The sequence below is a fragment of the Neovison vison genome, chromosome 11 (assembly GCF_020171115.1).
Source record: "Neovison vison isolate M4711 chromosome 11, ASM_NN_V1, whole genome shotgun sequence".
Classification (NCBI taxonomy): domain Eukaryota; kingdom Metazoa; phylum Chordata; class Mammalia; order Carnivora; family Mustelidae; genus Neogale; species Neogale vison.
The window spans coordinates 196,475,570-196,491,563 of NC_058101.1; the positions used below are offsets into that span (position 1 = coordinate 196,475,570).

General features: G+C 39.2%; 1 protein-coding gene across 26 annotated transcripts in view; it reads left to right on the forward strand.

The window, feature by feature from the left end:
- Window positions 1-15,994, forward strand: part of SORBS2 (sorbin and SH3 domain containing 2) — a 344,555-nt gene that overhangs the window by 311,230 nt on the left and 17,331 nt on the right. For all 26 annotated transcript variants that reach the window (XM_044225573.1, XM_044225576.1, XM_044225572.1 and 23 more), the window contains 5 exons: window positions 1,211-1,299; window positions 2,455-2,501; window positions 6,850-6,964; window positions 7,049-7,177; window positions 9,183-9,386. In XM_044225573.1, coding sequence (XP_044081508.1) covers window positions 1,211-1,299; window positions 2,455-2,501; window positions 6,850-6,964; window positions 7,049-7,177; window positions 9,183-9,386 — 584 coding nt within the window. The remainder of the gene's footprint in view (window positions 1-1,210; window positions 1,300-2,454; window positions 2,502-6,849; window positions 6,965-7,048; window positions 7,178-9,182; window positions 9,387-15,994) is intronic.

The window sequence follows — 15,994 nt, forward strand, 5'->3', positions numbered from 1 at the left end:
AAATAAATGGCACATAATCCTCTCTCACTCTTGAAAATATCCAATTAAGTTTTACTTGAAATATTTGTGGCCATGCTACCTTATTAAGCCTAAAGACTTTGGAATTCACAACTAATAGAGAGTAGACCTTTATCCTTATGTTGTCACATAACTGATAACCCACCTGCTTTTAAGCAGACAATTCTTTCTTACAGTCAAAGCGGTCAAAATCTTTAAACAATGCTTTCCTTTTATGAATTGGCATTTTAAATTCCTTTATGGATGTATTTATTTTACTTTTAATGCTTCTTGTTAGCCAATACAACTAAATTTATTAAAGGCGAAGAGAAGAAATTAACTAATTTTGACCCAGGTATATTGGTAGACTTCTTTAACAGAGATTACTGGGGTACTTTTAGCCTCTAGTTACATTTCCTTGTATCAATGTGTAACGTATGAGACCATTAAGAGATACTTGTAATCACAATTTTATAATAACACTATTTATACTTTGTTTTAAGGTGAACAGAAACAATTCAGTATTTCATAAGCAGTTTGGCAACCAATACGATACTATCTGTTTAGAGAATTTTTATCCCTTTGTTTCTTGGAATAAAAAATACTTTCTGATAAGGTACTTGCGCAAAAGGGGAGGCAAAAGATACAAAGTTTTTAACCCTTTAAATGACATCTTAGATTTAACACCTTAGATTTAATGAGGGAGGCAGCAAGAAGGGCTGGGGGAAGGGACACATCCATAGTTCTGCCATCACCGTACTTTCTTTTTTTATTTTTTCTTTTTCATTACTGCATTCTTAAATTGTTCCACAAAATGTTTTAGTTTTTGTAAACTGTTGCTATTTTCTACTGGTCCATCTTCTATCGGTCCCGTAGAGCAAAAGGAAAAGAAAGTATTAAGTCTTGGAGATGGGAAATCCCCAGGACTATGAATTGTCTACAACGAGTGCTGCAGCATAAATACATCAACAATGTAACAATTATATGTGTGCTTAGAACACTTCTGCCACCTCGGATATTTGTCCCTTTTGAAATGTGCTGGTTTTGTGTCTTTTTTCGCAACTTTGTAATGACCTTTGAGTTTTATACCCATGTCTTCCATTGTGGTGTCTCTCAAAATCTGAAGGAGAAAATAGTTGCCACCAGGAAGATGGCAAAAAGGGTCAGCTTTTAATTAAGCGGATACTCACTCCAGCCCTGTCCTCTTCCATAGACCACGAGTCCCCTAGAAGCTACGCATCCACCATGACTGACCTGGGGAGAAGCGCACCTCGGGAAAGAAGAGGAACTCCAGAAAAAGAGGTGGTGTGTTTAGTGCTACTTGAATCTTTTTTCTGCAGCGTATTTGGCAAAGCACTTGTCAGCCGTGAGGCTTCTCTGAGTCTTAAACTGACACCCATGCATGAACAACGGAGCTATGCGAGAGTCTCGAACTGGGTTGCCCCACCGAGGAAGGAGATTTCCCTGTACAAATGTCCCCACTGATGTAGGGGAGAGCCCTAGGTCATCTGTGTTGCAAAGCCATACCAATTGGACATAATGATTTTTGCTGGCCTGCTTTTATTGAAGAACATCTCCGAAAAATCGAGGCTCCTAGGAACGGCCTAGCTCTTTGTCCGTGGCCCTGGCTCAGGGCCAGAGCTCTGGTGCATGCTATCTTGGAGCTGTTTGATGGCAGCTAAAAACAGGTCTCAGACTGGCAGTCAATCCAGGAGAATCGCTAGGCTGTGTCTCCTAGAGTCTAGAGCCTGTGGGACCCCAGAGAAGTCGAGAATGTTCCAGGTTGCCCGAAGTTCACAGAATCATGAGGAAAGAGAGTGGGGAGGGGGTATTACTGGGAAGTGGAGAAGGAAGATCTGGAGTGGCTAGCTGTGGGGAACAGGGTGACTGAAGGAGAGTGTGTATCACGTCTTATCATGACCAAAAGGCTGGATTACCATGTGCTCGAGATGACCTAGCCTGTGCTTTGGGCCACTAACTAGCTTCCCAGTGATAACTGGGCTAAGATTTCTTCGCTACTATGTTGATAATTGTTTAGTAAAAGGGATTGATGGTCTCCTTCATGACTCTTCCCAGTCTTTTGATTATGATTCTGAAGGAGTTATGTCGATACATAGAACCTAGAGCAACTAGCCCTCGGCATTATCCCGGGAAAAGCCAGATTCATCCCTGGGACAGAACCCTCGGCAGAGCCCTATTCTAGCATTCATCTTCCTTAGTTTCTAAGATGAAATATGATATTCAATGGTTATGATGAAAAAGTCATCTACTATGTTCTGTTATCACTTAAATACCTAAATGAAGGACTAATTGGTTGATTGATAAATTGCATAAAGGATTTACATATGTTTCATCATTCTTTGTGATTTCATTTCCCTTTGATTCACATGAAATTATTTTCTTGAAAAAAAAAATCCAAATTATAAGTGAGTGCTAATTGTTTACCTTCCCTTTCAGAAATTGCCTGCAAAAGCTGTTTATGATTTTAAAGCTCAAACATCTAAGTAAGTAAGATAAGTGTTGCATTACACAACTTAGGGTGGCTTTGATACTTTAATAATATTTAAGAGGTAAATATTGCAATGAGATGAATCACAAGGTCTAAGTCCCAAATGAGTAGTTGGCTGTAATTAGTGTTTCCTTCACAATTAACTGGGATAGGGTTATTTTATTTTCATCTGAAGTTTAATTGACAAACATTGAGTTTTAAATGACACTGAACATGTTAGAGCACCATGAGTTCAAAAGGATAGGAAGACAAAAGTGATACTAAGAATCTTTGTTTCTAGAATTTTTGTGTCAAGAATGAAATAAAAGTAAAATGTTGGCGAGTAAACACTACCCGAGAGAATTTGATAACATTTATTTATCCAACCATATCCAGGATAGTTTGCAGGGTAGAAGAGTAGAACAGTGAACAAAGATTCCCATAGTCAAATCTCCATGTCTTAACACTTTAACATTGAGATTCTGAGCAAAATTTTCACCTCTGGTCTTTTGATGTTGGTGTTTTCATACTCCTGTAGGGCAGTATTTTTTTTTTTTTTTTTTTTTTTTGCCTTTTGTACTTAGGAACTTGTTAATCAGATGGGCATGTATTAGTACTAAGCACATAAAGAGGCTTAAACAGGAGGGAAACTTCTAGATCTGTCGTGGCCCATGTGTACAGACCTGATTTCAGAAACTCTGATCTCCATTAGAATTCAAGATATTGAAACAGTTAAATATTGGCATTAAATCATCTTGTGTTGTTCAGACAGAATATCTATAATAATAAAATATTTTATTCATAAAAATGTATATTAATATTATATTAATCAATTAATAGTTCTAGAAACTGTCTCTGCCATAAGACATACAAAAAATAAAATCACTCAGATGTGGGTAATACTGCTGAGATGGTGAGTGAACTAAATAGGAAAATGCTGTCTAGAAATTAAGATGGCTTCAAACTAGTGTTTAAAAAAATCCTAAAGTAAAGCTTACCTACCTTTTTTTTTTTTTTTTTGATGACATAAGTAACATCTGCTTTGTTTGTACTACACTCTAGTAGCTATGACCGTGCTCTTTGGATACAGTGTAACGATTTGTATGATACATGCCAATTTTACAAAATAAACAAAATAATGACTTAGAACATGTAAATTTCATTTCTTCCTTGTGACAAGAAATCAGAATGTATGAAACCCCGAGGACGGGGCACATAACACAGGAAAGGTATCCACCCAGGGCCCTCAGCTTTTTAAGAAAGCTTAATAAAAAACAGGCTTTGGGAGAAAGATGATGTACAGTGCTGAGGGAAGTGTTTGGGTGTTAATTGTGTTGCTGGATTTTGTTTGCTCCAAGTGCCAAGCCTTCCGCCATCCTCCAAGGCCCTGTCCTTATTGCAGAAGCTCTGAGTTAGCAAATGTTCAAGGCTGGCAAATGGCACAGCCTTTCTGAATGTATGTCTGCGCCACCCACCCTGCCTTTCACGAAAATCTTTTGACACCTACAAAATCGAATTGCATAAGACTTCAGAGAAGTCGATCCAATAACCACCCATGGAAGCCAACCCATATTTTTTGTAAAAAAACAAAAACAGAAACAAAAAATGTTTCCCACATACCATAAGTAAGCTGGTCTGATGGCTGCTTAACCATATTCCTCTGGTTCCTTCTCAGGAAATGTAAAGAGCAGTCAGTCCCCAGTGTAGTCGCCCTATTTGACACAAAAATCGAGCTTATGGACGACTTGTGCAGCTTTAAAAGGCTCACACCCCCAGAAGCACTGAATGTCCTGGAAATACTCTTAATTAATAGCTAGATGTGAGTGCTTTTCGTGCCTAACATCTTATAAACAAGAGACCAGTAGATGTATCTGTTTTAAATAAATAGGTTTTAAAAGCTATTTTTCCTTTCCCTAATGCAAAATGTTTAATTTACAAAAACGCAGCTCAGTAACTCACCCAATGTAATCTCTCAATTGTAAAATAGGGAAAAGAGATAAAATGTCGTTTCCAAAGGCTGTCAATGGCCTCAATTCAAAAGGTTTAGAAGAGGGAGGAAGCAACCTTTACCATAATGGGGCTCAGAAAATCTAGGTCTGAGATGAGAGAGACGCAGTTTTGAAAACTGTTAAGTGAGATTTCTGTCCTTTATCTAGAAGCCTTCAAAATTTTAAACACAAACCTTTAAAAATAGATTTGATTTCTTTTCATATTAAAAAGAAAAAGTTAGTTTTCTCTAATTGACATTTAAAAACAAAAAGCTAAGCTTCCTAGTCTCCTTTCCAGAAACAAGGCACACCTGCTGCTAAGAAAGCTGTTGGACTGTAAACATTAAATATTTTGCTTTTTGTTTCCTACATCAGGCACTTCATAAAACAGGGAAATACTACAGTGAGGCTCTGTGAGTCTCCTTTGTCCTTAGGGTTACTGAAAATTTAGTGCACTTTCTTTTTTTTTTTTTTTAAGATTTTATTTATTTATTTGACAGACAGAGATCACAAGTTAGCAGAGAGGCAGGCAGAGAGAGAGGGGTAAGCAGGCTCCCCGCTGAGCAGAGAACCTGATGCGAGGCTTGATCCCAGGACCCTGAGATCATGACCCAAGCCGAAGGTAGAGGCTTAACCCACTGAGCCACCCAAGTGCCCCTGCACTTTCAGTGTGAATATTTTAGCACTTCTAATTGCTCAATCATTCTTTTAATATGCAACATCTTTTTTCCAATTAATTCTTTTAATCAATAAAAATATTCTACATCTGACATCTACCTGTCTCTTCTTTATCTATTCGGCATCAATAAATGACCCAACTCCACGTTCTGAATGAAACGATGCAGAAGATCCAAGAGTGGGAAGGCCAATGTCTAGGAAAGTGAGGCTCTTGGGAAAAGATGGGAAATAAGTGTCCTCCAACAAAACTTAATTATGGAGACAAAACAACAAACAGACACAATTCCCTGGGTAATGAAGCCATGAAAAACAGACGCAGTGAGGGTGAGCAGACGGGTGTGAATTCTCCAAAATAATGAATGTCTTTAGAACTTAAAATTACATTATCCACATTTACCAGCTTAGGAAAAAGCAGGTAAAGAAGCTTCTTCTTTGAAAGAGCCCAGCTGGAAAACCACAGTTACCATCTTGAAAATATTTTTCTTTTTTAAAAACAAGGGGCACCATGTGTGGCCAGTCAGTTAAGCGTCTGCCTTCAGCTCAGGTCATGGTCCTGGGGTCCTGGGATCGAGCCCTGCATCAGGCTTCTTGCTCAGCGGGAAGCCTGTTTCTCCCTCTCTTTCTGCCTGCCACTCCCCCTGCTTGTGCTCTCTCTATAGATATCAAATAAATAAAACCTTTAAAAGAAAAAGATCTAGGGGTGCCTGCGTGGCTCAGTCTATTGATTATCTCAGGGTGCTAGGAATGAGCCCCACATCCAGGCTCTGGCTCAATGGGGAGTCTGCTTCTCTGCCTCTCTCCCCGCAACTCATGTGCACTCTCTTTCTCCAGTAAATAAATAAATCTTTTTTAAAAAAGGTACAAAGTAGGCAACAAGCAATCTGTGTATGTCTTTACGCTCAAAACATGTTTCTCTCCGTGCTCCACGAAAGAACAAAAGAGCTTTCTCTTGACGCAAAATACATTCCTCATCAAAACATTCCACTTCAATGCCTGACAACCAGCTTCAAGGACCCATAAATAACAATTTTCTGGTGATGGTCCTTCTGTGCTACAGCTAAATATTGATTTTCCTTATTGTAAGCTTTAGCACATCAAAAGGAGACAGGAAGAGAGACGTCAGTTACCCCGCTAACTAGCTGACCGGCTTCAGGACAAATGGAATCAGTGCACACTTCATCTACCATTATACCAAACGCCACTGCTCCTCCAAGATAAACTCCTGATAACACAGCAGTCGCCTGTCCCTGCCTTTAAATCTCATAGGCATCTGCCCGTGATTTATATCCAGTGTGATGTTTACACTTGTTCTCTTCTGAAATCACTTCTGACATTGTAATGTGATCAGTGAATTCTAAGAGTTTGCAAGGAAAATCCTTATGTAACTGGGCTCGGCAGATTATTTAATATATATTAAATATATATATTTTAATTTAAATATATTTTAAATTATATTTAAATTTAATTTATTTTAATTTAATATAATATATAATTTAATTTATTGATTTATTATTTATTTATATTATTATTTATTATTATTAATTTAATTTAATGTATAATATATTAATATATATCTTAAATATATAAATATATAGAGACAGTATATTTCTCAGCCAAATGCCGATCGAGTGAGAGTGTTGATCTCACCAGTCATTGCTCTATTTCGGGGGAAAACCCACTGAAACCTGTCTCTTCCAGGGAGCTGTCATTTAAGAAAGGAGATACTGTCTACATCCTCAGGAAAATAGATCAAAATTGGTATGAGGGAGAGCACCACGGCAGAGTGGGCATCTTCCCAATCTCCTACGTCGAGGTAGGTCCTTTTCTTTCCCTCTTCCATGGTCCTAGCTTCCAGACTCACCACAGATCAAGACTAAGTCCCTGTTTTCCTTTGCAGAAACTCATACCTCCCGAAAAAGCACAGCCTGCAAGACCCCCTCCGCCAGCGCAGCCTGGAGAAATCGGAGAAGCTTTGGCCAAATATAATTTCAGCGCTGACACAAATGTGGAGCTATCACTGAGAAAGGTACCCCAGCTGTTTTCTCCAACAGCGCCTGTTGAAAGGCTCTTAGTTTCAAAACTAAAATAGGTTACCTTTTTCTTAGACATTTTTGTGCTTCCCCCACGTGCTACAAAGGACTCTATAAGACCACCCCCAGGCGCCGTTACCCAGGCTCCTGTGTCCTTCCAGATGAGGTCCCCTGCAGGACACAAAGCTTCTCGCAGGACCTTCCCTCCCGGGCTTAGCAGGGCAGGCTCCGACTCCTCTCCGAGGGGCGCCTGGGGCTGAATCTCCCGGACCTCTCTCTGTGGAAACATCAAAAGGAAAAGAACACTTTCATGCACCTCGAAATATTGTTGCCCTGCTGCTTTATTATTCAAATTTTTTTTCAAAAATACTGTTCCAACATTTAATTTTATCTTGGCATCAAGGAAGGGTCCTCACATAATGCAGGTACTTTTCGCGCCGGAGCCTTTCAGAGGAGTCATTTGCGCAGTGCTCCTGCCTTGATCAGCACCCTCTGGGCCTCAGGACCGACCCAAATTCCACTAGCAACTTACCCAGTTCTAGGAGCTCTTCTGAAGCATGTCAGAAAGAGCCCCTTGACTTGAAGCAACTTTACGCAGTGAAGAAAGAGCAAATGAAACAGCAAGTGAACGTCATGTTCATGTGCTGGCAGCAAGCACAGGTCTGCACAGAGGACAGGCTGGAGAGTCCCCTGCACGGTGGTTCTAGAACCTCGTTGTCCATCAGGGCAGTCCTTAGCCAGGAGCAAGGAAGGGAAGCCCCACCGTTCTTATCCTGGCAGAGCCTCCTCCCGTTCTCCCCTCTCTGCCCTGGTGCAATCGATTCTTGTCCCCCAACTCCAGCCTGCAACACAGTTTCTCACAAACCCGACCAGCTTCTATTTCCTAGTAAAAGAGAAGCTTCTACCGATGCGATTTATAGCTCCAGCAGCAGCCTAGCCTCAGTGGGAAAAATCAGTACAGATTTTACGAGTAGAAAGATTTGCTTTTCTTCAGTGTGTCCCACCCAGTGCCAGTGTGGGACAGGCTCTAGGAAGACTTGCACCTTGAGCGTCCCCTGAAGGAGGTCTCCCTACTGCGCTGAAGCTTTGACTCTGTCCTCCTCGAGGCCCCATCAGCAGCCCAGACTTCCGTACCACCTGCTGGACGCGGCTGCGAAGTTACTGCCATTTAAGCACAATTTGCCTATTTATTTCAGGGCCACATGTGGTTTCAAGTTGAAATTTCAGCTGAGTTTTGTGGCATTGGCACGATCGCTGCCAGTAGCAGCAATGGTAACCGTAGAAAGTTCTGTTATTTCTAAAGCCGGGGGCTCTGTGAAAATGTCTAATGACTACCTTGGTGTTGTCCCCAACCAGCGAGAATGGACAGCATTGCTACACCATCTTAATGCAAAGCAGGTGGAGGTCAGCCCTGGCTGTGGAGGGGACTGTCTTTGCCCCGTCCTGCTAGCCGTACTCTTTGCTGCTATTTCCCAGGTGTAGATCGAGGAAGAAAGACAGTGTGCCCTTCAACGTCATCCCTTCCAGAGGTTGATTTCCACAGTCCATTTCAGACACACTAGCAGAGCGTGCGGAGCTGCACTTCCTGCAGGAGGAGGTCATTCCCTTGAATCTGTCAGTGATAGGATAACGCTACTGTCAGTGAGATTTTCCCTGTTAAACGATTCTGCTTTTTAAGGAAACGGATTCAGGTCCTTCCACATGGTACCAGCGTAAGAACATGTGTAAGCCCATTCCCATTAACCAGGCATCCCTAGGGGAGATTCTCATGTCATGAACGAATGGTGAAATTGCCTATATGTGGATGATTTGTGATTTGGGAGTGAACTCAGTTTGTTTGTGTTCCCCTTACACAAACAAACAAACAACAACAATAACTAGGGGTATCAGACTTTTCCCAAACGGAAAACTACTGTTTATCAGACAACCATGACAATTACACTTTTTTGTTGTTTTTATCACGTCTCTATTTATAATGCACTTTCCTAATATTCATTACAGGGAGATAGAGTTATTCTTCTTAAAAGAGTTGATCAAAACTGGTATGAAGGTAAAATCCCAGGAACCAGCAGACAAGGCATCTTCCCTGTTTCCTATGTAGAAGTTGTCAAGAAGAATCCAACCACAGGTGCTGACGATTACCCCGACCCTCCAATCCCCCACAGCTACTCTAGTGATAGACTCCACAGCTTAAGTTCCAATAAGGTAAGAAGACATTCTAGCATATTGGTATAATACTCGGGGGGAGCCTGAAGTAAGATTGTCAATATGTGACGTTAGGCATTAGACTAGAACATCAAATCTATTGCAAAGCACAAAATGTATATGTTATATTTCTAAGTGTGCGAGCCATGTCAAGTCAATATAGTTTCTTCTTCGGAGGGGCGTTAGCACAAAGGTTTAATGCTGGATTTTTATAATTTTATTTTTCGAATTAAAATACTGATGGAGAAAACATTAGTATCACAATTATCTCATACGATATATACATGTGTACATACACATGTATCTGCTTTTTGAAAATTTTTCTGAAGCTTGATTTTTTTCCTAAAGCTTGATTTTATTTTTATAGGTACATCTTTTACATGGATCTGCATAGGTATAAGTCATATATATAAGTATATGTAGATAGATCTCAAAATGGTCTCAAGGCATGGTAATTAAGTTGACAATATTCTCTAAAAGTCTTGTTTTTTTTTTAATATAGAAAAAGAGAGAGGAAAAAATTTTAATTAAGGTTTGTAAGTCAGTTTGCTTATTAGTTTGAATGAAAATGTCGTTGGTTATTAAGTTTAGGGTGATTCTGTGCCGGAACTACTGTCTCTCTTGAGCTGTTAGCTGAAGATCATTATCTTTCTCAATATGTAATCTAAAAGGGACTTTGCTTCCTGAACTGGTTAATTAGAAAAGGCTATTTTCCTACTTTTCTTACTCACCGTGTGAAGTTTTCCTTCATTTTCTACGGAATTATAATATGTTGTATTCTTCTCATAGATGGTATTTAGGGATTTCTTTCTCCTTCTCATTAACTTTCAAGTGTAAAACTTAAAATTACCAAGGAGCTGTTCCACTTCCCAACATTTTAAACATTTTATTTTGCACAATTTATTAACCAATTTGGCTGGGACATAGAAAATAAACCATTTAGAGCTAACAAAATAACATCAACGTATCCAACATTATTCAAGTGTGAAGTCATCATGTCCCAGTGCAAAAAAGCATCCCAGGTGACCCAAAGTACTCTTTGACAAGGAACCTAGAAGGATTTTACATATGTAAATGATCCAAGAGTCTACCCTCTCAAGAGAAGCATTCTCTTTTAAAAGGGCATTTTATTTATTCTACTCCTCTTTGAAGACTGGGTTTCAGCTGCTGGGTAATTGCTCTCAATCCTTTATCACTGGATAAAATCATTGGGTAATAGAACAGTTTGGTACCCTCTGATTTTGTCTGATTGATTATAAAGTTTTTTAGAAGCTATGTATTTCACTACCAGAGCTTAGTTCTGGAGATCAACGTCCTTCCTTCACAGTTCCTACTGATAAAAAGAAAAGATCAGAATCTTCATCCATATATCTGTCTTAATTACCCTTCAGTCATCTCAAAAGAACTACCAGCTAAATTTTAAAGAGGCCGTACCTTCAAAGAAAATTTTGTAGGAAAGAATAAGCATGCATCTACAAAGCCTTATTTAACATGAAAGAAATTCTTCCATAATGTCCTAACTAATACTGGCAATGCAATATTATAGATCGCAGCATTTTAATCTTGACTGTGAATGATTTAAATGTATTTTCAGTTTCCTAGGTTTTTTTTTCTTAGAACACCAGATTTTACATTTTATAAATAGAGAAATTTCACTAATAACTAATTAGTGTTTATTCTCAACTACTGGGAAGAAAACATGTTGAAAAGCTCATGTCTATAATTTGAAAAAAAAAATACTTAATGGTTTCATCCCATCTGGTAATCTATGCTATTATATCACTGGCTTAATGAAGGAAACTTCTCAGGAGTGTTGAACTGAATCATTTTCAGAAAAGGAACTATAGTATTATATATCCTAGTTTCTAACTGATATTTTCAAATAGAGAAGGAACTCATTGACTCTTGAATCACTCTTTGACACACTCAAATCACATTTCTCAACATACTATCTTTTATTTTTATTTAAGATTTTGTTTATTTATTTGACAGATAGATCACAAGTAGGCAGAGAGACAGGTAGAGAGAGGAGGGGAAGTAGGCTCCCCGCTGAGCAGAGAGCCCAATGTAGGGCTCGATCCCAGGACCCTGGGATCATGACCTGAACTGAAGGCAGAGGCTTTAACCCATTGAGCCACCCAGGTGCCCCTCAACATACTATCTTTATGCCAGGGGAGATTCAAATGTTGACACTATTTCTGCATTGTGTGTAGTGGAGTCCAACTGTAAGGAGAAAAGATAATTTCTTGATTTTCGTATTATAGGTATATTTATGTTATATAGGCAACTCAGATACTTGGTTTCACTGTTGGCAGAATCAAATCCATTGTCAAGCTAAGCACTTTGAACCTGTTAGCATACGTATTGCCCACCATGGTCCGATAAAAGGAGCAGGTAGTAACTGTGATAGTGGCAGTCATGACAAGAGTGGGATTTAAACGTCTTTCTTCCTCATCCACATAATATTCCTGAGCATGAGAAAAAAGGGAAAGTGAAAAGTCATAATCCTGAATTTTTACATATTTCACAGATTTTCAAAATCGTTTATGGCATTATATAACAAAGAGCATAAAATAGAACACTGGCTAGTAAGAGAACTCCTCTAAGCTATCAAAGGAGACTTAGGTAATTTCTGTCTTATTAAAAATTGAACACAGACAGGACTTGCTAGGAGTGGCTATTTATCTACTAACAGACCACAGTGTAGTATCACTTTCTATCAGGTGCTCAGCAGCCTTTAGTCCCAAATCTTCTACCAAATCTTCTGGTAGAACATTCACATGAGCTTTGTGACTCTTTGCCTCATTTATCCCACCCCCTGCTGACAGGAAATCATATTTCCTTTAAAAAAATAGCTAAATAAATTCTATTAGTGCCCCATTCCTCTTAGAGCACACAGAAGTCAAAATTACGTGGCCCTAGGACCAAGAGTGCTGAGTACCTGAGTAAAGTCTCATCCTAAACAACCAACTAGAAAATGCATCTCAAAATCTTCCTTGAAGATTTTTTTTCTTTCCAAACCCAAACCGTCTACCTAGAGAGAATGAAAGTAAAATGTCATCCATGTCTAGCATTCTTTCTAGTTCAGCAACAGTAGATAAATGTCTTAGAATGTTCCTAGGCGGAGCTTCTAGAACTATTTTTCAGGAATTTCCACTAAAATTCTGTTTTGTTCAATATGTCTGAAATATAGTGATAATATTAAGATACACAGTAGTATATTTTTGCCTCAGGAGTTTAAGTTTCATAAATTATATTCCACAGGTTAACATAAAGGAATGGGAGTCCTAGCAGAAGTTTACTCCCATTAAAATCATATGTCCCCTTTCTATGTAAACTTTTACTTTGGATTTTTTAAACTTTGAAGTAGAATTTATTTTAAGTCAAGTTGTGTTCTGATGATGAGTTTCTGTTCTTGAAAAATATTTTTCAGAATTTATTCATTTGGAAACATGTTCATGCGTAATGATGTAAAAATATCTTATGCCATATGTTATAATTACCTTGCAAACATAAGTGAGAAAATTATGGAAGTTCCAAAGTTTTGGCACCGTTACAAGAAGAAAGAACACTAAACAAATTCAAAGGATAAGAAAAGGTTTCATTATTGAAAACTTCATTTAACAGTAACATTATTGAAACCTTCATTTAATAGTAACATTATTGAAATCTTCATTTAACAGTAGCATTATTGAAAACTTCGTTTAACAGTAACATTAATGAAAACTTTCATTTTACAGTGACATTATATCAGAGACACACTAAGTCAATATCTGAACCCTAGTTTAAAAGAGCTAATCTATTAAATAAAATCACTTACGGTTTCACGGTCTGACCTTGTGATCTCTTCAATAGCTTTATCTTATCCTGACACCTAAGATCTCTTACCAAATACTAGGAGAGTTTCTGTGTTCAGATAACCTTCTAGTTAACATGCTAATGATTTCATTTAAAGTCAGCAAAACATCTTTGAGTCGAAACTGTCGCATAAAATATTTTTATATGTATGACCATACCTTTCCTGCATTTCTCTGTCTCTGTGTTTTGATGTATTATTATTATTATGACTTTCTTGGTTTCTTTTTAACGCCATAATCCCTGCCCATTTCTAAGTTGGCTTCCAGGGAACCAGCCCCTGCTCCCATGCACAAAGCTTCACCTGGCTCAGATAAAACAGCCCCTGGGTGGCTGTCCCTGACAGCCACGTGTCCACCGGCAAATCCTTTGACCCCAACGCCACCTCCTTTTCTGGACAGCTTCTTGGATGAATTAGAGAAGCTTGGTGCTTTCACCTTATCAGCTGACCAAGCCAAACCAAGTATCCTAGAGGAGATCCTTGAAATCAAGGAGGAGCCCTCAGTACTCCTCCCGCTGCCTCCAGCTTCTGGACCTGCCAAGCCAGCTTCCTCTCTGCTACCTGTCCCCGGCTCAGGGGTGACCTCGGCTGCACTCCAGCCTTATGAGGCCAAACCACTGCAGGATTCCAGAAAGACAATTCAGAACAAGTTTGCCGATCTGACAAAAATGGGAAAGGGCTTTGGAGGCCCCGAGAAAGTACTTGAAGTTCTAGGTGATAAGTTTGTGGCCTCTGCACACACGAATTTGGGTCCCTTGCCCCAATGTCTCCCTGTCATTGGAGAGGAAGATGAGGATATCTGTGAGGGGTTTATGTCAGGCATCCAAGGAGGGCCAGAATCTCAGGAACCAGGGGCCCTGTGGTGTACCCATGATGGCCCAGAGGCCACACCAAGCCTGCACATTGAAGAGGAGGAAGAGGAGAGGAAACCGGCCTGCTTAAAATATCCTGTAGCCACCCCCACAGATCCTAGGACCCCTAAGGAAGACAGCAATGCAGCGAAGACCAGTAATGAGGTATTTTAATCTTGCCTAATTACTGAAGAACTAACCAGTCTTACTATATTTAGATAGTACAGTTAATCACATTAATAAACATCAATTTTGGCATTGCCCTACAAGGCATCCTCTTAAGAAACACAAGCACTGCCTAAGTTGGGGGGTGGAGGAATGGATGGAAACACACCAGATTTTAGTAAGATGATATAAATATATGATATAATTCCAGTATTTATTTGTGACTACAAATTCATATTTAAACAGTCTATAATGTATAGTCTTCCTGATTTTTGTTACTAACTGTGATAGCTACAGAGTTGAGCTCTTACTCTCAAACACTGTTCTAAGAACTCTTCATCTTTACTTTTCATAACTCAATGAGGTGGGTCATATTATTAACCCCACTTTAGAGATGAGGACATCGATACACGGAGATGAGTCCAATTCCAAAGGCGATTTGCAAAAAAAGGAGAGAGAGAGAGAGAGAAAGAGAGAAGGAGGAAACAAAAAAGTACTCCTGTGCCCTTTTAACTTAACTCCCTGAAGAAATAATTTCTTCAAGTTGGTGGCTACATAAGACTACTGATGGGTTTCCATCTTACAAACAAAGAATCTTGGGCAATGATTTTAATTAGTAAAGAAGGAAAACACCTTAAGTCTTTAGCCTATAAATTTTTTTCTTTCAACAAAAGCAAAAGCAAAACTTGATCTCACAAACATATCACCTGTAAATTAAAAAGAAAATTTGATTACTGGCAAAGATTGAAATTATGAAACAAAAAGAATGTTTTATATCATGTTACTATGCAAGTCACTTCCCCCCATGGATCCTTTATTTAAACATCTTAGAAAATGAAAATAATTTTCCAAAAATCCCATAGTTTTCTATGAAGATCTTACCAGGAACACATATAGAGGCACAAGTGACCTATACTACAGGGTGTTCTTGGGCTTAAATAAAGATCAATGCCCACAAGGACCCTCAACACCCACAGAACCGTGAGGCTTGGCTAAGTTCCTCACCCAGAAGAGAAAAGTTCACCTGAACAAAGAACCCAGCCCCACCTACACTTGTATAAAATAAACACACTACTGAATACAAGAGATCATTCATTACAGGAATTCAAACATGTTTCTAGGTCAGTTATTTAAATAACTCATTTTCCTTCCAATGTAATCAATAGTACGAGGCAATTAGATAGGTGGCTTTGTTCCCAGGAGCCTGTTGCCAGCAGGGAGGGGGAGATTTCACAGTGGTTCCCACCAGGCTCCCACAGGTGCACGCCCCACAGGTACACGTCATTGCTCCCACTCCCCTAGCTTTGCAGCAAACTCTCTAGAAATCGCGATCTACTTTACCAGCAAGTTACAAAGAGTCATTGCTTTTCATTGTTTCTCCTTCATGTTCAGAAGGAGCCATCCTGTAATTAGAAAGTTGTAGAATCTGGGGGTTCCTGTCTCCAGCTACCCACCTCAGAAAAATGATGCCACCCACTGGGGATTCTGAATCAAATTCAATAGAAAAAGTTAGTGCTTTTCAAGCCAGAACTTGTCATAAATGTCAGTTGCCAGGGTATTTGGTAATATTAACATTACTCGAGGTTGGGGGATAATCTCCAGAGACCAGGTAACCTTGTTCTGGACACAAGCCGTAATCACATCTTGTCTTTCCTCAATCTTTAAGCTGCCTTCATTTTCTCCGGGAGATGGAAAGTCTACACCTTTTCCCAGCTGTCTCCTTCCCTCCCTTCCTT